Source organism: Meleagris gallopavo, chromosome 11, assembly GCF_000146605.3.
Source record: "Meleagris gallopavo isolate NT-WF06-2002-E0010 breed Aviagen turkey brand Nicholas breeding stock chromosome 11, Turkey_5.1, whole genome shotgun sequence".
In the NCBI taxonomy this organism is placed as follows: Eukaryota; Metazoa; Chordata; class Aves; order Galliformes; family Phasianidae; genus Meleagris; species Meleagris gallopavo.
This window is the reverse complement of record NC_015021.2, coordinates 21874925-21895994: the sequence shown is the minus strand read 5'-3', so window position 1 is coordinate 21895994 and position 21070 is coordinate 21874925. Positions and strand designations below refer to the sequence as shown.

At 38.9% G+C, this 21070-nt stretch overlaps 1 protein-coding gene across 3 annotated transcripts in view; it reads left to right on the top strand.

Moving 5' to 3' along the window:
• The first annotated feature begins 431 nt into the window (after window positions 1-431).
• The window catches only part of SMC4 (structural maintenance of chromosomes 4), a 32465-nt gene continuing 11826 nt past the window's right edge, over window positions 432-21070 (top strand). Inside the window, exons 1-10 of one of the 3 annotated variants that reach the window (XR_794841.3) lie at window positions 432-597; window positions 1224-1413; window positions 2538-2716; window positions 3323-3514; window positions 5153-5329; window positions 16825-16989; window positions 18038-18165; window positions 18644-18784; window positions 19761-19911; window positions 20193-20357. Coding sequence is in view for 2 of the 3 variants with exons in the window: in XM_003209227.4 (XP_003209275.1) it covers window positions 1284-1413; window positions 2538-2716; window positions 3323-3514; window positions 5153-5329; window positions 16825-16989; window positions 18038-18165; window positions 18644-18784; window positions 19761-19911; window positions 20193-20357 (1428 nt within the window). In the remaining variant the exon portion in view is untranslated. The remainder of the gene's footprint in view (window positions 598-1223; window positions 1414-2537; window positions 2717-3322; window positions 3515-5152; window positions 5330-16824; window positions 16990-18037; window positions 18166-18643; window positions 18785-19760; window positions 19912-20192; window positions 20358-21070) is intronic. The other 2 variants (XM_010716981.3, XM_003209227.4) reach the window with 2 other exon arrangements.

Sequence of the window (21070 nt, the reverse complement as noted above, 5' to 3'; positions counted from 1 at the left end):
TTTAAAAAAAAAAAAGGAAAAAGAAAAGATTTTCTTGCTGACATCGGTTATCGCTACCGAAAGGCTTGCGATAAGGACGGCTTCCTGCCCGCCGCCGCCTCTCTCCCCTCCCCGCAGCGCGGTGCCGGGTGGAGCTGCGCTGTGGAGAGCGGCGGCTGTGGAAGAAAAAGGCAGCCCGGTGCCGGGAGAGGCTGCGGCTGCCCCGGGACGGAGCTCCGAAACCGGAGCACGGGCTGCGACCGCTTTAAAACGAGCTCAGTGTCTCGTTTTTTTTTCCCCCTCCCCCATTGTCCCAAATGAAGGACTCTCATGAGAGTGTGGGCTGGGGGTAGGTCTGCAAACGTCAAATGATTGGCACCAATTGTGAGATGACTTTCTAACCACGTCAGTTTTTTTTATCTGGTGAGAAGTAAACTTTCTCATGTCTGTTTCTCTGCAAACTGCTTTCCCCGCTTTGATTGAAACTCTTTAGAGAGTTTCCCTCCCGCCGGTCGCTTTCTCTTTGGCGTTTTGTGGGAACCGTGTTGGAGTACCGACCTGTGGACTGCTGTGTGTTTCCTCCCTGCTCGCATAGCTCTAACATCACCAGGGATGAAGGTATTTTCACGTTGCGCTGGCTGTTAGATGCCGAATGCTGGCAGTCGGGGCTGCGCTGCGGCTCACAAAAGGAGCGTATTGATGGAAGCTGTTGGAGGGTGAAGCCTGTGCTCTGACTACGCAGGTCTTTTGTTTGTGTGTACATACGCTCAGCATGGAGTGCTGAAAGCAAAGTGTGTGTCGGGACTGAATGCTGCGTGTAAAGAGCTCGGACGTCGGGCTCCCCGCTTCGTTCCTGCCGTCGTCGTTAACTCTTTTGCCTCTGGCGTCACAGCTGCTCTCCCCAAGTGGAGGTTGGTGGCCCTGTGTGTGCTGGGGGGGTTGGAGGAGCTTCGTGATCCTTGAGGTCCCTTCCAACCCAGGCCGTTCGGTGATTTCTGTGAGCGTGCAAACTCCATCGGCTTCAGGAGGTGCACGGCTGCTGTCTGCAGATCAGGGCGGGTCCGTTGTTTTTTGGGGCGATCCATTTATTAGTTTCAGCTGTAGTTTTTGTTTCAGATTTGGGTTTTTTTGTCTTCAAAATGCATCTGGTCTTTCATTTCTGCATTAAGTTTGTACTTATAGGTGTATTCCGTAGGGGATTGTAGTTTAACACAGAGATGGTGGGGTTTTCTTGTTTATGTTAGAGAGAGATCCCTTCGATAGTTTGATTGCTTGGAATTGCCGGGGAGCAGCCAGCTGAGATCATGGCGAGCAGGAGCACCAAAACCTCGACAGCAGCCCACCAGAAAGGCAGACAGCCCGTAGAGGAGCCCGCTGGTGACATGCAAGTGGAAAAACAAGACGGCAGGCAGCCTGGGGAAGGAGCAGCAGAAGGTAGGTGGGAGCGCTGCGCTTCTGGTGCCGTGTAAACCTGACCGTGGTGCATAGCGAGCAACAGGGCTCAGCTGAAGTTGCCGACTATTCCAGATCGGACTCGCTCTGTTCTCATCTAGAAAGGAAGATTGAAAGCTTTGACTCCTGACGTGTTTAAACCGCTTTTAAAGCACTTTGCAAAGAGTTAGTGTTGGGATTTGTGACTTAGTACAAGTGCAAAAGCAATTAGTGAATTTTCTCCTAATAAAGCCTATTTTATGTTCCTGATCTGTACCAGGTTGTGGTACAAGAGCCAGGATTTTTCACACTTATATGCAGCCAATGCTATGAGATTTCTTGGAATGGAATAAATGTCACGTTTATGTATTTAACTCTTAAAATGATTTGACTTTCTTTTTCATGAAGCAGTGCATTGTCTTGTGGTTCTTGGGTTGAGTTTTTGCTGAAAGTATCTGGAAAAAGAGCAGTGTGTGTCTTTTAGGGTAGCGAGACAGGAAATGATTAAATGATTTGAGCGCAGATATTTGACAAATGGATTGATAAATTGAAATTGGTGGCAAAACCTACTGTCTATGTGAAGGAAAAGCTGCTGGTAACTGTTGAAAAGCTGCTTTGCTTACAACAAGCAGATATCCAGGGGGCCAGTTTGTTTTCGTAACAAACTTCCTGTCTTTGCAGAGCAGTTGTGCTGTCATTACAGCTTTAGAGCATTGTGCAGCGATCCCCAAATCTTGCAGAGTGACTTGGGAGCACGCTTGAAATGTGGCTTTGCACTTATTAATTAGGAAGACTTTGCCTGTTTCAGATTTGTAGCCTTATTGTGACGGCTGTAGCTATTGTAATTGCGGAGTGCCTATTAAAGTGTGTTAGAGTAGGAATTGCATAATGAAAGAACAAACCCACTGGTGAATCGATGGGGTGTCTTAAGTGTCTCTTTTTGAAAGATTCAGTTCATGGAAAGAAGGATTTAAATTCCACTTAGCTCCTTTCAATAGTTGCAGAAGTATAGCTTTGGTTAATATAGAAATGCAGTCTGCTTTTGAAATCGAGCACTTTAAAAGGTGTTTGGTCATTGAGTGCTTATGGCCTTAATTTTCTTTCTGCTTATTTTGGATGGTTTTTAGCAGTCTCAAATGAGGAGTCTGATAATCGGAGTTTAGAAGAGATTTTGGGTAGCATCTCTCCTCCCCCTCCTCCAGCAATGACCAATGAAGCCAGTGCTCCTCGTCTCATGATAACTCACATTGTAAACCAGAACTTCAAATCCTATGCAGGGGAGCAAACTTTGGGACCTTTTCATAAGGTAATTTTCTTTTCCCGTAAGCGATCTCTAAATGAAGGTAAGGCTTTGCTGCACGCTGGTGGCCCTTCCTGTAGTTTCGCATAACCTCACGTCAGAAAAACTGAAGAGTATTGAGCTTTTAGAATTGCTTTGGTGGTGATATCCTTTCTTTTAGTTACTGAGCAGTAGGGAAAACAGCAAAGTGCAAATTCTTGATTCTGTACAATTGTAATTTGTCAGAAAGCCTGCAAAAAAGCTCACTTCTGTCTTTATTTCGTTTGCTGGGGAATTTTGAGGAGCATGTTTGAAGAATAAGAATGTTTTTAGTGCCCACAAGAGATTTTCGTGGCTAATCATGAAACTTTCCTTGCGAATTTGCTTGCTAAGTGCAGTATCACTTTGAGTTAACAAGTTCGGATTTAGAAGGCTGAGCTGAGTGGAGGTGTTTTGTTCTCTTAAATTTAAGTTGTACTGCTCTGCCTTTGGTTGTGAAGATTAAGCTATCAAATAAGCTGCAGTTTCCTGCGCTAGAAATAATTATGTTTTGAACTATTTACAAATGAAGTGGGTGATGCACACTGGATCTACTTCCCTCAGCCCGACACCTTTTTTCCTTCTGTTCTGCAGCGTTTTTCATGCATTATTGGGCCCAATGGCAGCGGGAAATCCAATGTCATTGATGCGATGCTTTTTGTGTTTGGGTATCGAGCACAAAAAATCAGATCCAAAAAACTCTCTGTGCTGATCCATAATTCTGAGGAGCATACGGACATCCAGAGCTGTTCTGTGGAAGTCCACTTCCAAAAGATCATTGACAAGGTATGTATCCTGCTGCTCAGGAGGGTGGCACTTATTTTATTCAAGCGTTTGACAACTTAATATTTGATTAGTTTGAGCTGGGGAAGGCGTGGTGGCATAGTTTACCCTTGGGATGTAAAACATCAATTTGAAGTTAATTAGCTTAAAAATCCCTCTCTCAAGTAGTGCAGCTCTTAAAATATGAGCAGGGACTCTTGTGCTGTTCTGTGAGGTGAGGATTTGGTTTGCAGTCATTTTGGCGCTGCGCAGAATCATCTAACAGTCATTTTCAGAAATCATTGTACATTTGTCATTTCTTTTCTCTCAAGTAAATGAAGCTTATTTCTGAAATTAACAGCACCTCGAATAACTTTTGAGTCTACATTTGGATGCGTTATGTATTCCTACATTTCTAATACGGGCATATAGATTCAGGTGTAAAATCTATTGAAGCAAAAGCTTTCAAACCAATTAGAAGCTATTTTAGATAATTCATAAAATATAAAACCAATCTGAACCACTTAATGGATGATAAATGTGCCTGCAGTTTTAAATCAGATTTTTCCTAGAATTTCTGGATTTCACACCCACTGGCTGACACAGTGTTTGAATGACATAGAAAGTGCTGACAATGTTAAAAAAAAATAAAATAAAATTTTGTTGCTTGTCATTTCATGTATTGGTAAAATCATCTGAGCTATATTGTTGACTTATTGCAATTACATTACTAGAAATTAATTTTGCTTGATTTAAATTGAATTGTTGTGAGCATTTAGTCTGGCTGAAGCGCCTTGCTGAATTTCAGGTTAGTCAGTATAGTGGGAAAGGTACACCCGAAGCTTCAAAACTTGTGCTAATAAGGGGACAGTCATTAAAAGAACTGTTTTAAATACATTTTCTTTGACTCAATCTACACAGACCTGTGCTTTTTGCTCCTGCTCGTGTCAGCTACATTCAGTGATTATTTAGTTTGATTTTTTTTGCTTGGCTCTGTGTGAACACCTAGAAGCTGCATTTGTGATGTGAAAAGCTTGTGAGTGTACCTGGTCAGATGGTGCTCAGGGGGTTGGCCTGGCAAAGCAGAGGGCCAGCTGAAGTCTTTACAAGAAGCATGGCCCAGCTTTAACTGCTTAAAATGAGTCCCAGCTTTACTGCAGTTGCTGCTTTTTAGTGAAGTCGAAGTGATCTTTTGAAGCTGATGACATCATGTTTGTCACATCTTTAATATTTTGCGTTTTTATCTTCTGCAGTTTCTCTTTAGAACTACTCAGCAAAAAGCAGCTTTCTAGCACTATAAAAGAGGAGCTTAATTGCAGACAGTAGCAAACCATTCAAGGCTTCCTAATCTAAAATTGAAAGGGCAGGATACAACAGCCACTTTAAAGCTGAAGTAGGCCTTTTGTGATGTGCAGCCCTGGTGAAGAGAAGAAATTAGGTATTTTTAAAGCAAAAGCTTGTATTAGAGATGAGAAAGGCAGCACATGAGGACCATGCAGATTTGGGCTTTTTTTTTTTTCTAATGCTTAATATTTTTTTTTTTGGAGGTGTACATCATTAAGTGGACCCTGACTTAAAACCTTAATGTGATAAAATGGTGAAATGTGAGGTAAAGCTACGACATACTAATTGTATTTCTGGCTTTGTTTTTCCTCAAAACAGGAAGGAGATGATTATGAAGTCATTCCTAACAGCAATTTTTGTGTATCTAGAACTGCCTATAGAGATAATTCTTCTGTATACCACATCAATGGAAAGAAGTCAACATTCAAAGATGTTGGTATTCTTCTTCGAAGTCACGGAATCGATCTGGACCATAACAGATTCTTGATTTTACAGGTTGGTGTATGAATAAAACCAGTTTTTATGAAAGCCATATTTCCAGGTATAGCTACCAAAATACTGTTTAGGTTTGACTCTTGTATGTGAGGCCTTAAAGTACTCTAGCAGCACATCATGGTTTGCATGCTGTAGTGAAGATGCGAATCATTATTTGCTGCTTTAGAAATTTAAGGAAGATAAACAGTTGAAGACACTAATATAATTTTTTCTATTAATGAATCTGTGCTCCTGACATGTGGATGAATAGAAGAGTTGTACTTGTTCCGCCCTAGCAGCACGTAAATATTGGTGTAGTAAAATAAACCTTAAACCCCAATATTATTGTGCTGCTTAAGCGTGGCAGAGATTCAGCAACTTGTTTATACTTTAGATAAAGGTGCATCAATATTAAGTTAATGATACTACTATTAAGTTATCTACAGTTCTCATCTATAGACATGGTTTTACTGCAGAAGTATGTATATTAAAAATAACTGCATAAAATTGAGGGCAAGAAAAAACCCATTTACTTCTCATTTACACTTGTTTAACAACTGCAGGGGACTGAAAGCACAGCAGGTTTGTAGCCAATTCAAGGTACATATTGAAAAGCTGCAGTTTACAGCTCATGCTATAAAAATAATAGCTTGTGAATATGATATCATTTCTTCTCACGTTGGGATTTAAAGTTCTAAAGCTTGCTGGTGTGTGCTGGCTGTGTGAAACACACAGGCTGAAGACAACTACACTTTTCTAGTGCTTAAATAATAATGGAGGATTTTGCTCGTGCCAGCCAGTCGCTTAACATGTGAGCTGAGTTAAAGTACTTGATGGACATATTTAAGTATTCCATTGGGTGCATACATCTGCAATCACCCATAATTATTTCACTGCTATTACAAACATATCACAAATCTATTCTGAAGGATTGTGGCCTAGAAAATCAGAGAGCAGTGGAAGCCTCCTAAGATCTGACTGTTTTCAACAGAGATGATTTTAAGTCTGTTTTTGTCAAAGGAGCTCCCAGTTCCCCTCTAACAAAAAAAAAAAAGACAAATATTTTAGATAGGTAGCTGTGTTTGCTTCACTTCCTCAAGTCTACTTTTTACAGTTACACCCACAAAAAGAGGATATATCTGTTTTTGAAGTATTCATGCCAATTAATTGCTCCATTCAGCGCTTTCTTACTGTGTTTACTGGTTTTCAAGTGAGAAAAATCTCCAATAAAATAATTGGTAATATATATTTGTTATAATAATGTTTAGAAGTATCACTTTAGGAACATTTTTTAAAAAAGGAGAAACTACAGTCAGATATGGTAGAAATGATGGTGCAGAAGTATCCCAAGCTGAGTGCTGCAGAGCGTGCCCTTCCTGCTCTGGGAGGGGAAGGAAGCATTTTGCAGGGACTACTGCTAAGCTGCTGTTTCATTTTTTACTTTTCTCCCCAAATGTGGTTTATTTTCTTCTTCTATTAATTGTTTCCCATGGGGTGAACATACTTGTTCCTAAAAGCTTGAGTTTCATGCTTTTCATTTGTATAATGGGAAATGAGGGGTAGTGTGAGCGCTGTGAAGACTCAAAGTGATGCTTCCCACCATTTTTTTTCCTTTCTTTGCACTGAACTTTGTGCATGATGTGTTATAATGAACTGCAGAGGAAACTCCACAGAGATTTTCTGTTTATTCAGTGTGACTGAGGCAAAGCCCTTTCTCCTTGAACACGTCTGTGTGATTTTTATTATTATTATTATTTAATTTTCTTTTTTTTTTAAGTGAATTCTGTTAATCAGGCGATACAAAGCTGAGTAATTTCCATCTGGAAAATGTGACTATTTCTGCACAATGACAGAAAAACATCAAAACCCAAGTAGTAAAAGTGAGAGAAGTAAATGAGACCATAACAGAAAGCCAAGGCTGCCTGCTGCTATCACAAGGATTGCCCCTTTTCCCTCCTATTTTTCAAATTAGGTTATTTGAAGTTGGAGGAATAAGCGACAATTCTATTTCACTTTTGCTTCTCTCATGTCGTAGTTAAGTTAAATGTGGAGTACCCTCTTTGAGCTCAACATTGAGTTAGAATAATTTCACTTTGAAAATAAATTGCACCTCTTTGGTTATGACTTTCACTTGGGTGTAATTAACATAAATCTCTTTTAAGAGACTCCGGACAAAACTATTACTTGTTATCAAAAGCTGCTTTCAATTTGTGAGAAAGCATTCTGTAACACTAAAAGAAATGTTGTGGGACACGTTCTCTTACAAGTAGTACTCTGAGATACTTGATTGGTATCCTGCTACCACATCTAGCATTACTCAATGGCAAATACTTGCTTTTGAGAAGGCTGCTTTCTTTTTTTTTTCCTTTTTCCTCTCTCCACCTCGCTCCCCATCCTGCAGTCTCCCTCTGGCGTGGCTCATTGGGTGCATCTGGGTGGCACTCTGAAAGCTTGGGCCAGAGCCACGTTTTCTACAAGTTGAGTAGAGAGCGGTGCAGGTACTTCTGATGACATACTGAGAACATTGAAATCAAACTGATGGTTCTGCTGAGTAACATTGCCAAAAATGCCTGTAGGAAAATAATGTGATACTGATTGGGCAGTTCTAGAAATGTTACAAATGGTGTGCCTGAATTAGTTAATTGGAAAAAAAAAATCTTGTTTTAAGGGAATGGTTTAGAAAAGTTTGGTTACTGCGTGTAGCTGCCAACAATTAACAGGAGGAGTTTGTCACTTTTGTGATGCTGAAGTTCTATTGCTGTGTATTTTGTTTTTAATAAATTGCTGTATGCTTTTTAGCACTTAGGGAACAGACAACTGTTTGGTGCACTGTTAATGAGATTGCCACAGCCTGAAACTGCAACAGGAAAAAAATGTATCTTGTCACTTTTTTTTTAAAGTATGCTGAGTAGTGTGCTAGTATCTGTCATCTTGCTGCTATTGGTTCCTGCCTTCCACACTTCATACCCAAGCTTCAGTAACTTGTATATCTGTAAAGAAGAACAAATAAAATTGTTATTAATTTAGCTTTTTTTTTTTTTTTGAATGCTTGGAACATCAATGTCTGTGCACAGAAAGCGTGGGTAGGTTTGCCCAGCCAGGTTGGGCAAAGCTCAGAAGGTAAGTGTGTTTGCTGTTGCTCAATAGTGAGTCCTCTGCAGTGGTCAACCTCGAGGCCAGAAAGAAATCCCAGCCTCTCTCTCATGGCTGGTTGTCCCTAAGGAAGTATTAAATAAATGGGAAGAGCTTGAGAGGATGTTAGTTAAGGACACCCGAGGGGCAGGAGGTCTGGGGAGCAAAACAAACCGGACAGCAACTGTTACCACCTGCTGAAATTGGCTTTGTTATCTTTCAAGGTAAGAGAAGTATGGTTAATATCAACTTTGTAAAGAAAATGGAGTTTTGCAAGCGATGCCCGTATGGATGAATATTGCAGAAACAATACTGAGAATCAGAAAACCTGAATTTGTTTTATACTAAATAGAAGCAGACTTCTATGAGATGAAATCAAACTATTCTTGAACCTGTTTTTTCAAACTTTTAAGTAATTCTTGTGCTAATTAGTGTCATTTAAGTGTATTTGATAGACAATTTAAAATTTCTCATGTAATCTTATGCAAGTATGAATATCTACAGTGATTTTATATGTATGCATTTTTTTAACTGATTGGAACAGCAGTTTTTAATGTACAGATAAGTCTTGTCCTATGGCAAGATTGTGCTGCAGGAGAGGAAATTTAGTCAAGTTTTTCACCTGCTGCTTTGTGGAAATAATGTAGGAGTCACTCCTTCAGCGTACTGGAGAGGAAATAAGGGGGAAGAGATTTTCTTCTTGCTTTGAGATAAGCCTGAGGTTCCCAGTGGTTGAGGGCTGCTCTCCTAATGAGGCACACCAACATCTGAGCTAAAGCATCCAAGTAGAGCACAAGCTAAAAAGCTCTACTGGGATTATAAATGGAAATCAATGCTGCCAAAACTGGTGATGAGAGTTTTGTTCTAGAAATTCCAAGGACAGCTGGGCTGAAGTGGTAGGAAGAATTAGAACCAATGTAATCGTGTAATCAAATAAAAGTATGAAATAGTATCTAAAGTAGGAGCTTTACATTTAATTCAGAGTACAGAATCACTTTCCCTGTTAAAATATTAGCTTTATACTGAAATGAATATAGAGCTGCAAGAGGCATGCTAAGACTTACTTACATGCAATTTCAAAGTCAATTCTTTGTTGTCAAAATTTCTGGGCAATTAGTATGATTTTTGTTTTAGAGATTCCAATGCAATGTCATAACCAACGTTTTGGTGTTTTGTTTTGTTTTTTTTCCCCAGAAAAATAGGGAAATATGGAAAGAGGATGCAAAATACACTTGTCCAGTGTAGTTGAGAGTGGTGGATTAAGTTTTAGTCAGAACATAGCAAGAATCTTAAAGCAGACACTGTAGGCTGGATTTGCAGTAACTGATTCTGATTCCAAAGTGACTCTAGACTTGCACTCAATTTGTATTCTTTTATTAAATACAAGAATGTCCTTAAGAAAGCTTCTAAAATTAGATAGATGTGTGAACAGCTTGACAAAGGCTACTTTTAAATTATTTCCAGAATGCAGAACAGTAGTTTTGTGCAAACAACTGAATGTTGTGTAACAGGCCAGTTATAAGCTTTTCTTCATCTTTGGATGGTAGTGACACTGCAGACTTGTGTATTTGTGCTTATTACTTACTTGCCTTCCTTGATTTCTCCCGTCTTGTATCACTTCTCTTGGAAGGCAGAGAGCGAAGGTGAGAATTTGGTATTTTTCTCCCTCATGTTTGCCAATCAGCCAGGTAGCACTGGAGCTGTGCAACAGGAGCACCTGAACCTTAGTAGCAGTAGTTCAGTGTTAGTGCTGGTTCTGATGGTAATGTCAAGAAGTGGGTTAGAATAAAAGTCCAAAGAATAACACTGACAGGAATATCCTGGAAGTTACTCTTTAGAAATATAGCTCGTATAGCAAATATTCTAAGTGTTCTAAGGCAGTTTCTCCTTCAAGCAAATCCATAGTGTTATCAGCTTCACACTGTGCCATTGCTTCTCCTTGTGCTAAGAAGCTCTGTGCAGTTATTTTCAACTCCTGTAGCAGGCTGGTGAAATACCTGGACAATCTCTTGCCCATGTTTGCCTGGCCTGGAAGAAAGGCTTCGTATTTTAAGGGAGAAACTGAAATACACCTCTGTTCTCTAAAGTCAGATGCAAAATTCTAAACTTCACTGTTAAGTGAGCTTTGCCTTGTGCTACATCAGTTCTGGCTGGTGATCCACGCTGTAACTCAATTCCCATTCTTCTTGACTGATAAGTGCTTTTCTTCAGTCAGAGATACAATAGTGTTCAGATAGTGCTACTCTAATTCACTACAGAACTCTGAGTTAAGTTGGCTGATGGAGCTGCAAGCACTGCCGTTCTGGATGTGCTGGCTACAGCTCCACTGTTTGCCTCAGTGCTTAAAGGATGAGTTCTGTTGGTCACCTGTGAGGCATACAGAAAATCCCATCGTTTTTAAGCTTAGTGTGGTATAAGGACATCCCTACTAACTAGAATAGCCCTTGGAAGGAACAAATGTTCATTGTTAAACCATTAGCCTTTAAAATCCAACGTGCTTACATTAAATGTTTTTTTTTAATGCGTGGATATATCATACACTCACAAATACAACAAAGCCATTATTCTTGTATTACTTGACAGAGATAAATGAAACAATGAGCCTTGTATGTGTTTGCATATTGCTTAAGTCAGTGGCATAAATGAAGCAGAATTAAACAATCCCTTAAAGTTGCAAGCTGTAATCCACTTAATCAGTTAATTTAGTAAGCAAATTGAATATATATATTGGTAGTACTGGGAAAAAAGTTACAAGGTTATTGTGATAAAGAGATGCTCCCCACTTGCAGAACTCTTCCTTTGCACAATTTGAAGAAGGCTTTGCTACTGCCCAGCAACTCAAAGGTGGGGAGAATGTAAATAATAAAAAAAGCTACATAAAGTATTTCTCTAACTTTCTAGCATCATTGTTGTGTGATTGATTTATTTTAAAGCTTGGAATCAAATGATAAAGCACACAAAAGTTCCCCAGAAGATTCCAAATATTTGTATTCTTCTCAAGAGCAGCTGTATGATAGAAACGAGTGGTCCTGCTCTGCACTGTCTTCAGTTGGAGTCTCGGTGATGGTTGACACACAAAAGGTTTTTCCCAGTGCATGGGACTGCATCTCTTAGGGGTTTTTTCCCTTAAACTATTCTTCATTATTACAACTGAATAAATTTCAGTTCAGTTACATCTGACATCATTCCAGTTCTGAATTTGTCTAATGTGGGTTTTTTTTGTTTGTTTTTTTTTTACAAATGCAGCACAAAGTTCTCTTTTAAAAAAAAGAGAACAGAACTTCTTTTTTCATTTACTAGGTTCTAAGCTTCAGCATCTCCTTATCTTGAAATATGTTTTGATGTGTCCACTATGTCCAGCTTTACTATGCTTCTCAAGTGCATGGAGTTTAACACTCAGTGCTGCCGTTCATTAGATCATTTGGGATTCTGTTAATTTAAAGTTTTTTAGCACTTGAGTTTATAACTTCAGATTAAGATATCAGAAATTGACAGCAGCACAACCTGGAAAATATCTTGACCTATCTGCTGCTGTAATTCCTCAGTGGAGCTCTTAATGAAGTATTTGGGTGAGTGCTGCGTTCACAGTTGAATTGACAAAACTTTTTGTTGCATGACCCCATCTCCATATTTTTTCCAAAATTCAGAGGAGTGGAGGCATCATTGGTCAGCACCTCTCCACAGGTGCAGAATAATTTTCACAACAAAAAAACGTTGTTTCATCCTCCATGAAAAAATTTAAGACAGCTTTCAGTAGAAGTTAAAAGGCTTTTTGCTGCTGTTGCCTCCTTTCGTACCAGAAGTTTAAAATGGAATCTGAAAGCTGTGCTCTGGAACTCCTTAATTTCAGCATGATGACAGACAGAACTGCTCCTGTTTGTATGCAGCACAAATAAGCTCTGATTTTATCACTGTTTGAAGCTGAGAAATGTCAGTGTTAGGATTCGTGTGCTGTGCTGTTTGTGCTTAATACCCTTAGAAGCCTTCAGGCCACAGAGCCCCCTCAGTCTGAACAGAGGCTGCATGAACATGAAGCTGCAGTCTGCCAAGAGCATCAGACTGGGAGCTCTCTGCAAAAGTGAAAACTAACCTGCAGTGTCAAAACTCGGGGTAAGAATTGCAGAAAGGTCACTTGGTGAGTAGGTCAAAAGTTCTCTTCGTTGAGCACTTTGACCTTGCTCTGCATTCAATATTTTTACGGGTGAATATTGGATAATCTCAGATTTAAAGCTTTCTGTTCTGAGAAATCAGCTGTTTAAGTGAGTAATTTCAGAGAAAACAAGGGTAGTAATTCTATGAAATGCAGTGATTGAAAGTTGAGGCATTTCACTGTCCAGCTCTGGAGGGCTGTGCAGGAGATGAAGTTCTCACCCTTCACAGATTGGTTCCAGAAAATTGCACGTGGCATTGAAGTGCCTCCACTTAAGTGTGTGCACTATGACAGATGTGTTTGTCCTAATGAGAGTTTTAGCCTAACACAGAAGTGAGCATGCAGTGGAAATAAATTAAATGGATTCAGTCTACGCTAAATGACTTGCACTGAATGTATAGCATTCCCCAAATACTCAAAGGATGCACGTTCAACTTCTGAAACGCAGAGTCCAAAATAAACACTTGTAAGCCACGTGTAAAAGAATAGACTGCTGTTGTTTCACCTGGCCTGGCAGTTTGTCGGGTGTCTTTGTGTATATCCATCCCCTGCACCTCATGGTCTTCAACTCCATAGGCAGAGCGAGCCCAGGCACTCCTGCACAGGGCATTCACACACAGAGCACTCCTGTGCTCATCTTCTGAGTCACTTCAGCTGGGGTGTTGGTTGCAGGTGGTTAATTTTATTAGCAGCAGCTTTTGCACTGGTCTTTGAGGGCTTTCTTGCTCTACTTATGTCACAATAGAAGTTTACATTTAGAAACTATCTCAGACATCATGACAGCTAAATAGTTTATTCTCCCTGACAGTTTGGCTGTGTGAGGGGAGGTGGGATCATCTATTTCCAAGTTCCTTGATGCTATTCTTCACAATTGTGATTAGAGGAAATGGCTTTAAGATTAAATAGCTCTATCAAAATGCACCAGTAATTGTTTTTGGATTACTAACCCAAGCCATTCTGTGGAACTTGTCATTTGTATGCATGTTATACGGTGTTTGAGCTGACTGCCTCTGTTCCCAGTGCTGTGTCAGCATCCCAGTATTTCAGTCTGATGCAGAATGCAGCGTGCGCAATGCAGAAGTAGACATTGGGTTGGTGCTTCCATTTAGAATTCTTACACAAAACTTGCGGCCTTCCCGAAGCACTCATGGGATATGAGGTGCTCCATGTTCTTTGTCCTTTGGCAGCTGTTTGCCAGCATCACCGGTTTCTGAATCCATTTCAATTGTCTCCAACTAAGAGGACTAATGTTATTTTTTTTTTTCCATGTTCCTCCCTCTCCCCTCGTGAGTGCGTGCCTGAGAGCTGGAGGGAGATAGCCGAGGGAAATAGTTAAAGACATTTCCTGGTGGTCAGTTTTGAGACTTCTTAAATGCAGGTTCAACAGCTATAAGAAAACAAGTTAGGGCATGCTGCTTCTCAACAAGTGGCTGCCTACTGTCTGCTTAGTTTCACTTTCAGAAATGCTGGCCGTATTTTGAAAGATCTTTTACTAGATAAGAGCAAGGGTGTATTTTTGATACAGTGCAAGTAGTTGTGGATAAAGCAAGATGCATAATTTCAAAAGTTAAAGCAGTTAAATTGAGTATATCAAGTTATAACAGAATGCAGACCTGTAAAATGCTTTTTCCTGTATCGCTGCCATGTACCTGCTCTTTCTGCAAGCAGTCAACTTCGGTCTCCTCTACTGATGACAACAGCTAGGAACCTCTTAATCTCGTACTGTGATAGCTGTAGGGATGGACTGATTTTTTAACATAAAATCTGGTAAATAACTTAAACATCAAATAAAAATTAATACTGCTATGATCCAGTTCTTATTTGTATCTTCTAAGTGTTTTCACTTTTACCCTTGATAAGAAAAGAATCCGAACGTTTAAGTGCATAACACCATTTAAATATTTTCCTTATAATTATGAAATTGTTGCTTTTTGCAAAGCAGAGGATTGCACATGCAATTGGTGCACTCAGCCTGACAAGTTCCACTTATGTTCATTCTCTTCTCACCAATCACCCAATTCACTTCATCTTTTCAAAATCCTTACTGTAAGTATTGCCTAAACTTTACTCCCTGGTAAGATTGCATTCCTGGTTCTATGGTGATATATTATTTTTCCACATAGACAACCAAAACTCTGATTTCCTAGTTTATAAGGTTATAGAGTTAGATACAGAATTAAGCTTCATTGCTAATGTGCTGTCATTAAAAACATTGCAGTTCTATTCTTTATGTTGGTGAGCTATGGAGAACCCTCACAACTACTAAAATAGTCATGATTTAAAGAGGGTTAATTGGACTGAATGAGGTCATGAGCAGATGTTGGCTTACATCCCTTCCTTGTCCACTTAGGGTAAATGAGAGTGTCTGTGCTTGTGTTAAATGCAGCATCATTTTGCACCTAGTTGTAGAAAAGAAATGGGGAGGGGGTGGTGGGAAGGCAGAGGGAATGAGGGGGAAAGAAAGCGCAAGCTGGAGTGCAACACCAACCTTTGTGATGTATAACATAGGAGATCTCTGCAGTGATGGTTTTTCCTTGAGTGTAAATGCAGGAAGAGCTTTAATGCAAGAAAAAACAAAATGGGGATTTATGATAATTCCACAGTGATGGGTGTGTCATTGGAATTATGCATTGTGCAGCTGCTTATTAAAAAACAAATTACCTTTATGATATCCATAAGAAGTAAAAAGAGATTTCTTTTTCCAAGCCTGTTGAGACTTCCTATGAACAGTAATTATCAAAAAATAATAGCCTGGATGTTTGTAACTTCTAGAATTTTTAAATGAGAAAACAACAAAACCAAACAACCAAAAACAACCCCACGTTTCTGTGTTTTACACCAAGATGGGAATTTCTTGTGTTTCAGAAAGACTTCATAACTTAACAAATAGTGCAAAATTTGCATGCTTCCCCTGTTCCCTTCTGCTCAGCTAAATAGTATTTATTAATTGGAAGAAAAACACAGTGCCACTAGGTGTCATTGTGTGCTGGGAAAGTGGAATGAAGCCACTTCTGCAAGAAGTACCGACTGATCTCCAAGGCAGTGCTCAGCAGCACCTTCTCCTCCACTTTTGTAGCCAATTACAGGGCTGGCTTACAGTGCTTGCATTGAATCCTCCGCATTGCTGACGTCAGTGATGGTCCCTTTTGCTTTTCCTGCAGTCCCATTAATCATTCCATCTTCTGTATGTCTTAAGAATTTCTTCCTTGTCCATACCTTAGTAGAACTTGTCTTCAGCTTAAGCTCAACACGAAGCAGTGACAGTTCTGGAGTACATTTTGGTCTCTGTATGCAGACTTCAGGTGTTTTTTACATACTTAGGTTGAATGCTAGAATATAAATCCTGTTTTAAATTTTTTCAGTCCTAAAACTAAATTTCAGTTGTAAAAGAGCTTGTTATTTCACAGGTTTAAACATCTGTCCCAAAGCCTGTGCAATGCCAGTACTCTGCAGTAGTGCTCATCTGTTTACTAATAAGTTGTACATCCAATAACTGTGCAGGTTTTTGAGGGGTGAGTAGTTTGTACTCAGCATTCACTCTGTCTGATTTTTGCATCCACATCTTTATTTAATACATGTATATCCAGGTTCTTGTCTTTGCCTTCTAATATATAGCATCTCATTTACAAAATGTAATCCTTACTTTGAAAGGTTTAATGCTGCTCTGTTCGAAGCATAAGATATTGACAGTAGATACTTTTTTTAATTGAGTAATGATATCAGTGAAATAAAGATCCTTGTCATTGTCTCAGTTTAATCTTTAATTCCTATTTTGTAAGATATCAAATCAGTGTTAAGCTCAACAGTTTAAAGCTAATGCCTTATGTACGAGAAAACGAACTGGAGTCTAACACTTAACTTTGTTTCTCTCCCAACAAGCAAGCCTTGGTTGTATGAGTTACAGGTCCAGTTCAGCCATCAGACAAGATTTATGGACCTTCTGTTCCCTAAAGGGAATCTCCAAGGACTTAAATCCTGATTTGTGTAACTTAAGACTCTTGGGTGCTACACAACTTAGAGGAGGTGCTTCCTTCTTTCCTTCTTTTTTAGGTTGGGGGAAAACATTTTGAATCTTTATAGAAACAGCAGATTTGAGACCTGACTGTGAGCTTCTGTATTCGTACACCTGCATCCCTTTTGTATATTTTCAACATGCAATCATTATCCCTCAAGGAAAAAAAAAGAAAGAAAAAAAAAAAAAGAAGAAGAAAACATTAAACCTTTTTTTTCCAAGGGGGAAGTTGAACAGATTGCAATGATGAAACCCAAAGGCCAGACTGAACATGATGAGGGCATGCTGGAATACTTGGAAGATCTGATAGGGTCTGCACGACTGAAAGATCCTATTCAAACTCTTTGTCACAGAGTAGAGACTTTAAATGAACAGAGGGGAGAAAAGGTAAGTCTTAGAAAAGTTTATTTGAATAATAAATTGAATAGATGAACTTGCAGTGTCTCATTATGTGAGTTTTTAGAAAAGCAGTTAACATAAAGACTTTAAAGATTTGGCACTCTACACAAGTACAGAGAACTTTAGAGTTGCCTTTCTTGCATCTGATGTTTCCCTCACTTATAAAAGAAACGGGGAGTTGACATCAGATGCCCTTCTTTAAGCACTTAATTGGCTTCTGATACCCAGAGGTTTGAATGTTTGAGTTGGAAGCCAGGATCTTATCTGCTGAACATCTCTGGTCATAGCCATGTGCTTTATGTGCTGCTGTTCGGAACGAGGAGTGAAACAGATCAGCTGAATACACATAGATGAAGTCATACCTGCCTTAGTCCTATTGCAAAGTAGCAAATAGAATAAGCAGGAGGGAAACCTAACCTATGCCAAGAAAAGGGTGAGGGGGAGAAACACAGCAATGCCAAAGTGATGTGAAACTTCATGAGGACACTTATAAATACAGGAAATTAGTTGTGACTTGAGCTACAAAGATCAGTTGCAGACATTGCTTTCATGGCATTTTACCTATGCATTTAGTTCTAACTGTAGGAAAATATCCAAGTTCTATTTTATTTGACTTAGTGTGTCCTTGGTAAATTCTAACATGTAGCAGATTCTGTTTTTTTAAAGGCATAAAGGAGAACAAAAGATGTGTAGTCACAGGATTTAACCTGAAAGGAGCCAGTGAAAATGCTGACTCCTGAACTCCTCTTTGTTGCTCACTTGCGTTTTCCTTGCTGTGCATGAACTGCTCCCAGCATCTGTAGGATTCCTTTTTAGCTCTGTGTTACTTTTGAATTGCCCTTGCTGTACAGTCTGCAGCAGACAGTCATCTCTTATTTCAGAAAGTCTGCACTACTCAATTGCTTGCAGAGTTGACTGTGGGATAGCATCTCTCCAAAGGTGGGACCTGTGAAGGTTCTGGGGCTTATTTGTCCTCACGGTTTGTTCTTCTATGCTGCTGGCACTAAAATCAGCCTTGACTGTCTGTCTTGTCTAGTTAAATAGAGTTAAAATGGTGGAAAAAGAAAAGGATGCCTTAGAAGGGGACAAGAATAAAGCCATCGAATTTCTTTCCTTGGAAAATAAAATGTTTAAAGAGAAAAACCATATCTGTCAGTACTACATGTAAGTAACTGAAGTTTTGATTTGGCTTTCATGTGGAGGTGGTGTTTCCATATCTGTAATTAGAAATATTTTATTTTTCTGGGTAGCCATTCAAAATCAGCTGTACAGCAGTGGCTAGAGATCTTGATTTTTTCAAGTTTTAAAGTTAAACTTTTTTGTATAATAATAGATCATATTCATTGTCCTCCAAAGAATGGTACCTCTTACAGCTTCATACCTAGAAGCTTCAAGTGATCTACTTGTTTGTTTTTTTTATATGATGTGTCACAAAGCAATAGATTTCCTTGCTGTTCTGTGTAAAATTGGGAACCTTTGCCAATTGTGTAAAATTGGCAAAGTTTCCCAATAATGAGTATTGGGATATGATACTTGACATTATTGTTTTCTTATCCTTGAGATAAGAAATAAATATTCATTTTAAATGTTTATTTCGTGGGAAAAAAATGTTTTTTAATACTGTTTTATTGGATTTCCTTAGTTATGACCTACAGAAACGAATAAATGATTTGGAAGCACAAAAAGAAAATATACAGAAAGAAACTAAAGATATTAATGAGAAGAGTAGTAAACTTGCAGATGAAATGAAAAGCAAGAGTAAAGCTTTAAAAGATCTTGAGAAGTAAGTACTCCAGGTATAGACTTGTAAGATAAGAGTACTGAATTGTATGTTTTGAGTATTATTGTTAAAGTTACAAGGATTTTCAGAAGAAAAGCTCACATTTTCCCAGCAGTTGGACATAATGATCCCTGGGGGTCCCTTCCAGCTTCCAGTAGTTATGAAGAGGCTGTAGTAGCTGTGTTTCATGAAAAACAAATGAACAAAAAGGAAACAGAGAAAGCAGAAGTCTGAAATAGATGCATGGGTTGCTGCTCAGAGGGAGCACAGCTGGGTTTTTAGTAGTCCTTCCACCAAAAGCTTAAATTATCTGATGAGCAGAGTCTCTTACGAACAATTCCTGGCATTAATTAAATGATATTTTCAAGTAAATAAATTTTAAAATATTCTCATTGGATTTATTTGGTGTTCTGCGAGTTGACTCTCTTGGAGAAATCTGGCTAATAGCTACCACTAATGCTAATAAAATGTCTGGTTTTTATGGAGTTAGGAGTACAAACTACTTCTTTGTGCTGACTACAAAAAGTAGCTGGAAGATTTTCCTCGGGTTTTTATATACACATCTGAAAAGCTTCGATCCCTGGGTGTGCCTGTATTTGTCTTTGGTTTCCTTATGAACCTCTTATCTATGGTTTGAATTTTCCTTCTGTTGACTCGTCTGGTTACTAAACCTTCCTCTGACTACAGTATGAACCTTTTCATCCTCTGAGATCCTAATGACTTGAGAGTTATCAATTACAAATGTTAGCAAAGGAAAAAAGTCGTTTCTGAAAACATCATTTCGTGGGTTTGTCTTTTCTGATGAAAAATCAGTGCCCTGGGGAAAATACTATGAACACAGTGAGCCCTGGATGCTGTTTCTCACCAAAACTGACCAGTATTGTTGTAAATCCTGCGTGCTCACTTATTCAGCCAAGTTCTATTGGTGTTATTTTATTTAAGATATGGAATAGATAATTCTTTCTTGTTTTCCTTCCAGGAAAATGGATAAAATTACAATGTTAATAGAGGAAAATAAAAACAAATTTACTCAGTTGGATTTGCAGGATGTTGAAGTAAGGGAGAAACTGAAGCATGCCAAAAGCAAGGCGAAAAAACTGGAGAAGCAACTTCAAAAGGACAAAGAAAAGGTAGAGTGAACTGCAGCTTGCTTTCCATAAAGAAATGCGCTTGGTTGCTCTAGATAAGAGCATCTTCATGCAGCTGGAGAAGAGTAACAAAGGACACCAGTTCTACTTTGTGCAACAGAGAAGGCTTAAAAATGTTTTAATTTTTTTTCACTCTGATATTTTGTCATTTGTCAGCTTGGTTTTTGTTTGCTAATCACTTTAAATTTGAAAGGCAGGGTTTAAAGATGCAGCCAAACTGTTTTGTTTCGGTTGAAGAGGGAGTTAATTTTGTCCTTCTTTAGGTGGAAGAACTGAAAAACGTGCCCTCCAACTGTGAAAAAACCATCAGCGATGCAACATCTAAGAAAGAGCTTCTTGAAAAGGCAAAAGACAAAGAGGAAGAAAAACTCAAGCAGGTTATGAGTAGTCTTAAAGAAGAAACACGAGACATTCAGAAAGAAAAAGAGGTTTGTTGACTTGCACACTTTCTGTTTTAATCGAAGTGCAGCTTTTGCAGTGGGAAATGGAAGGATCACGAGATAGCTGGATGATGTGATTTATCTGATAGTGTTCCACGTGTTGATTTGATGGAGACTAACTGGGAAATTCCTTTTTAGAACTTACAGTGAGCTAATTCATTCCCATGAGGTTGTTTGCTTTTTGTAGTGGTTATTAAGCGTATCATTCATACACATACATTAAATAAATCTACACTTCCAGTACTAGAACACACTTGAATTTTCTCCCATCAAAATGTTCGAGCCAACATTTACTTGAAAATAATAATTATAATCCGATTTTGAAATGCTGTGTTCTGAGCCTTTCACACAGCTGTGGTCTGTCTTTCAATGCATACACAGCTACTGCAACACTTACTGCGGATGATATTAGCTGCCCAATCATTAACAGTCTGGAGACTGAACATTTATTCTATAAATGTCGAGGTCTGTTTCCTGTACTGAACACATTCTCCATTTGATCTGTAATTCAGTACAAATTTAGTACAAATTTAACTGGGAGTGTTCTCCACAACTTCAAGTTAAGATGATATAACGTTTGTATGGAACTGGTTTAAGGTAATTCCACAGTGTTCTTTAAAGGTATGGAAAAAAATACTTCCATAAAGAATATGTTAACAAATTCAGAGGGATACACTTGTTCTTCTATTGAACGGCTTTCA